The sequence below is a fragment of the Triticum dicoccoides genome, chromosome 2B (assembly GCF_002162155.2).
Source record: "Triticum dicoccoides isolate Atlit2015 ecotype Zavitan chromosome 2B, WEW_v2.0, whole genome shotgun sequence".
Taxonomy (NCBI): Eukaryota; Viridiplantae; Streptophyta; class Magnoliopsida; order Poales; family Poaceae; genus Triticum; species Triticum dicoccoides.
Genome location: NC_041383.1, coordinates 645,865,893 through 645,871,596, shown reverse-complemented (window position 1 = coordinate 645,871,596; position 5,704 = coordinate 645,865,893). Strand labels below are relative to the sequence as shown.

At 48.6% G+C, this 5,704-nt stretch overlaps 2 protein-coding genes across 2 annotated transcripts in view; both read left to right on the top strand.

The window, feature by feature from the left end:
* The window catches only part of LOC119361083 (disease resistance protein RPM1-like), a 16,579-nt gene that overhangs the window by 3,179 nt on the left and 7,696 nt on the right, over positions 1-5,704 (top strand). The window contains exon 2 of the mRNA XM_037626458.1: positions 278-370. Within this exon, the coding sequence (XP_037482355.1) occupies positions 278-370 (93 nt within the window). The remainder of the gene's footprint in view (positions 1-277; positions 371-5,704) is intronic.
* On the top strand, positions 3,069-4,591 carry LOC119365351 (tropomyosin-1-like). Its single transcript, XM_037630972.1, has 4 exons — positions 3,069-3,262; positions 3,555-3,713; positions 4,223-4,368; positions 4,458-4,591. Exons 1-4 carry the CDS (start codon positions 3,113-3,115, stop codon positions 4,510-4,512), a joined length of 510 nt encoding a protein of 169 aa, XP_037486869.1. The 5' UTR covers positions 3,069-3,112; the 3' UTR covers positions 4,513-4,591.

Here is a 5,704-nt window from a genome sequence, read left to right as displayed (position 1 = left end):
AATCCGTCAGAGATATTAATTCCAGCGTTTTTCTCATCTATATATATTCAGTCAAAACCAGAGTCAGAGATTTGCTTATGGATTGTAGGCTGTGTCATATGGATGCTGTGACAATCACTCCGGTGCTTTTGATCCATGTATATCCAGTGTTTATTCAAGATCAGATGGGTTTCGGCCCCTACCATCCATTCATTCCTCTCTTCCATTATTATATTACTCGCAGAATTAAGACCTTCCTCTGTAAATGCTTTGTTTTTTAACTGTAAACCGCATCCAGGCCAGGCAGATGTATTTGCAGATTCTGCTTCACTGGCATTTGGAGGCCATATGATACGAGCGCATGAATCTGGTCATATTTCTTCGCATTTCGATTTTCGCAGGTGCACTCATCATATCACATACAGGTGAAAGCGCCCAGGCCACAAGCGACAGTGATGGTGTCACGGCATGCTTTTTCCATGCTGGAGCTGATACTTGACAAGTTGTTTTCGGTGCATCCAGCGACGGTTGGATAAAGGCCACCCAAAACCACGCACGCTTCACACGGCCTTGGATAGCGCGCGTGGTGTTTTCGGTGCATCCGACGACGGTTGGATAAATGCCACCCAAAACCATGCACGCTTCACACGGCCTTGGATAGCGCGCGTGGTGTTTTCGGTGCATCCGGCTATGGTTGGATAAACGCCACCCAAAACCAAGCACGCTTCACACGGCCTTGGATAGCGCGCGTGGGTGCTGGTCCCACATGTTCAGTGACACCTTTTTTTATTTTATTATTATGTCTAAAATAACCTTTTTTATTTCATTACGTTTTTAGTTGGTTTTATTTTATTTACGTGGAGACTAGCGGAATCTATTGCCTTTTTCAGAAAAGAAAATATTCAAAACTACATGGGGAACTTGCGAGTTTGGTGTCTCCCATCTCCGTCTGCCCGGAGGATTATCTCTCGGCCCTTGTCGATGTACTAATAAGAAAACCTTGAGCTTGCCCGTCCCGTCCCTCGCGTCGCTCCCGCCCTGGGCGACTCGCGGGCCTCCAACCCTAGGTACTGCCGCCGCCCCTCCTTCTCCCCTCCTCGCGCCGCCGCCGGGTGACGCCGCCGGGTGAAACCCGCGTGGCAGACGGCGGCAGCGGGGGGATTCCCTCTGCCGACTCCCCTTCTTCCGCGGGCGCCGGATCTAGGCGGCAGGCGGCGGTGTCCTGCGACGGCAGGCCTCGGCGAGCGGTGGCGGGGCGCGGGGCACGCGGCGGCGAGCCTCGGCAGGCGGTGGCGGCTGCGCGTGGGGCAGACTCCGGGGCGGCGGCGCGGGCTTGGATCCATCGCGGATCTGATCCTGTGGGCGTGGCCTCGGCCTCCCTTGCTCGGTCGGCGGGTCTCGGTGGGGGGCTTCTCCGTGCTGAGATCTGGCAAGCGGGATCATCCAGATCCCGGCAAGGACGGCGGCGACCTGTGCACGAGAGATGGAGGTCTTCGATCAGATCTGGGTGAAAACCTGCTATTGGCTATTGCCAAGGCCGGCGATGGCGACGCTGTCTGCGTCGTTCCCTTCCTAAAGGCATCGCCGTGGAGATGTTCAAGGCCACTCTCTGCTACCTCCGGGGAAAACCCTAGATCAGTAGATCAGATGACGGCGGCTCTCTGGTGTCGTTTCCCCCCTGGGGGTGTCATTCTTGGAGGTGCACACGGACTCGAGGGACTAGAGGACGGCGACTTTGGTGGAGCGGTGCTTCATCTTACACATTGATGGTGGCGGATCTCGACGGCATGGTGCTGTGGAGACTCGGTGCCTGATGCGCGGAGATGGACTCGTGCAGGAGGAGGATGCTGTCTGGCGTCATGGGGGCGTCGATGGCAGAGTGGCCAGACAAGGTAGAAGCCTCAATATGATTTGAAGACGGACCCGTGAAAGATGGCGGCGACGACACACGAGTGCGTCTGACCGGATTGTGCCCCAGACCCGGTATGTGGCTCGGCTGAAGCTTCCGGATATGTTTCGGCTTCCGGCTTTTGATGTTAGGCTTAGGTGAGTGGTTTGGGTAGTGGCCCAGCTAGCACCCCTTCATCATTTTGGATAGGAGTAGCGGCATGTGTTGCCAAGACGGTAGATTCAAGCACATTGTTGTAATACTTTGTAAGGTCCTCGAGAATAATCAGTAAAGTGGCCATATGCATCTCCCAGATGCAGAGGCCGGGGGTCATCCTCCTTTTCTAAAAAAAACTAGCTTCCCTGGAAAGGTGATCTCTTGAGATCGTGGTCGCCGGCTTTTTTCTGATATACGTCGACGACTTTTCGGCCGCTGCTTATATAAGTGCCTTGGTTCTTTCAAGATTACTCCGACATGAGCTTTGCTGCGCCGGAGGCCAAGTGGCAACATCGAGTTTTGCTGACGCGTACTACATGTGTATACTTTGAAAAAACACAGCATTGGTGTCACCCAGGAAAGCAAATGCTCATGTGAGCCGATTTGAATGTCCACTTTTTCAGTTGGTGCTGCAAATGCTGGTTTCAAGAGATGGTTTCAGAGACCCCAGCACCGGTGTACGGAGAGCTGTTAAGGGATTGGCGTCCACAACCACAAGCTTAGCTAGTGACAATTAACTGGCTGAAAAGCCTTCAGAAACAGTGGTCAGCTGGGCCATTAGTGTCTCAGTAAAGCCCATTAGCTTCTACTCCCTCCGTTCCTAAATATAAGTCTTTTTAGATATTCCACAATGGACTACATACGGAGCAAAATGAGTGAATCTACATTCTAAAATATGTCTATATACATCCGTATGTAGTTTGTAGTGGAATCTCTAAAAAGACTTATATTTAGGAACGGAGGGAGTATCATGTAGGGGCGAGAACAGTAGGTGAGGACAGTACGGGTGAGACAGCACAGTAATTAGTATAGCACTACTGAACCTGCTCTGCTTTGGAACAGTCTCCTCTCTGAATCTTAGGCCTGCCTTTCAATGCGCCAATCAATAGATGGATGAATGGCTCTAGCATGGTACTACTGAAGGACATGATTCAGGAGCTGTACCACTACGAGCTGTACAGTAGGGCAATTGGTCCTACTTTCGAAGCACTATCTGTATAATTTCTCAAATATTCACAGATCCAGACCATGCAAGTTGAAACAACTGAAAAGAATGAAGCACTTACAAGCAAGATGCAGGAGCATGCAAACTTAGTCCATGAAAAAGATCAGTTGGAGCAACAATTGCTGGAAGTTAGGAAGGAACTGGAGGCTGCTTACCGTACCATAGCTAACCAGGTAAATTGGCGTTGTAACTATTTTTCTAATAAAACAATTTTTTACTGTCAAGCATTTCTGCTAAATACAAAGGGATGGCCGGATCCATCATTTTCTTACTGTCAACCCTATCTGCTGAACTGGTACCATCAGAAAATGATGGCAGATAGAAAGTTGCCTCTTTGTATGGCTATGTTGTTGACATGTATGAAGTTGTTGACTTGAATGATTCCAGATAATTTAACACTTCGTTTTTTCAAAATTTGGTTGTTGTTTGAACTGATCTTGACATGAAAAACTTTTGTTTTGGCAGGAAGAGCAAGCTTCAGTGAGGGAGATAAAGTGGGATGCGTTTAAGACGTATTCAGCGGATCAACTAGAAGCTGCACAAAAACACGCTGCAGAGCTGGAAGTACAAGTATCAGCTCTAAATCAGCAGCTGCAAGAAGCTGAGATCCATTACGAGAAAAAGGTTGGATTCTATCCGAGTATCCATTTGAGGTTATAATACTAGTTCACCTGTTACATCTGATGGGTGTTATGGATCCAAGATTAAGGCAGCCCGATAAAATCCATCTGTTATTTTCCTTCAAATCCTTAAATTTGGAAGCCTGCTTTGTTCTGAGGCATCTGGCTTATTGCTCGGCTTTCTCTCATTGAGAACAGAAGCATCATGATCAAAGGCTTGCATGACAATGGAATGAGGGAACATGAATAGAAAATGCATTGCCTCACACGATTACAGGAACATGTTTAAATTAGCACAACTAGCCTTTTCAATCTGTTGTAGTAGTCATACTTGCAGATTCTTGACGATAAAAAGCTGATAGATTCACACAATACCCCCATACTTCACAAAAACTTGCTTCGACATTGGAATTTCTAGTCCTCCTGTTGCTTTGACACTTTATAGACAGTTTATAAGTATATATGTCTACAATATTTTTCTCATGTACTGATTTATGCTGTTTTTTTTTTCAGGTTGCAAAGGAGAGTGAGAAACTCGCTCTTGTCAATACACAGCTCAACAAGCTAACCCAAGATGTGAGCAAGAGCGCTGAAATGGAGAAGAGGTACAGGACCTTGAGCAGAAGTTGCAGCTTGCTCATTCCAAATCTGAAGAACAGGCAAGCAAAGAAGAAAAAAGATGCTATGAAATATCCTGAGTACCCTGATCAGTAGTTATCAGCAATTAACAACATCATCTTTTTTGCAGGCAAAGGATGCAGTGGTGTCAACGAGATCCCGAGAATTCAGCCTGGACTCGTTAGCACCGCAAAACAAACAGCACGACATATCTCAGGCTCCTAGCACGGCCTCCCCGAACCCGGCGCAGCAACAACTGCGGGAGCCCTCCGGCATCATGGCCGTCAAGTTCATCCTGGGCGTCGCCCTGCTGTCAGTGGTCATCGGCGTGTTCCTCGGAAGGAGATACTAGTGCCGATCTTGTGAAGTTCCTGCTGGTGCCCGATGGGAGAATCCCATTGTTAACAGCTAAAAACTGTTGCTTCCCATGAACCTAAACTACTACTCTAGCTGAACAAAACATAGCTTGCTCGGTTTGGTGGATTGCAATTGAACGGACTGATGGCTTTCAGGGAGAAGTCAGAAATCCGGAAGCTTCTTATTGGCGAGTTCTCCCTATAGTTTCTTTTTGGGTTAAGGGGGGTAGGAATTTGATTTTTGTTCATTCCTAGTTTCCTACCCTTGGCATGCATAAGGCCATATGCATGCAATTTGGTTTTTGGTGTCAGTGAGCTTGTATCTACATCTCTCCCTCTGTAAAAAGGAAGTCCGTCAGAAATATTAATTTGTTCATATGGTCGAGTGTAAGCTGTGTCATATGTTGTACAATCACTCCAGTGTTTTTGAACTCTCTCTCTATATATATATCTGGGTTGCTGGTTGGCAAGAGTTGTCTCATTTCTCCAAGATCAGATGGTCGGCAACATACTTGCAATGCTGTTCACTCTAAACCGCATCCAGGCTGATGTATTTGCAGATTCTGCTTCACTGCCATTTGGAGGCCATATGATACGGGCAAATGAATCTGGTCACATTTCTTTGCATTCCGCAGGTGCACTCATCATATCACAGGGGGGCAAAATTTCGTGTTTTGACCCTTTTTCCAAACAAATTCAGGATCTGACCCCCGTTTAAAATATTTTCGAGATTTGACCCTTTTTCCTACCGCCAGAGCTTCTGGCGGTAGGGTTACACAGCCTACCGCCAGGGACCCTGGCGGTAGGAAACTTATCCACGTCAGCGCGCGGAGACGGCGCCGTCCCCCCTCCGTCGCACCCTACCGCCAGGGGCCCGGGCGGTAGACTGTGTAACCCTACCGCCGGATCCCCTGGCGGTAGGGTCCGGGCAGTTATTTCGCCCGAGACCCCCGCGCCCCTTCCCTTCTCCCCACCCCTCCCCTCCCCCAAGTCGGCAGTTCATCCATTTTCTCCCCCAAGT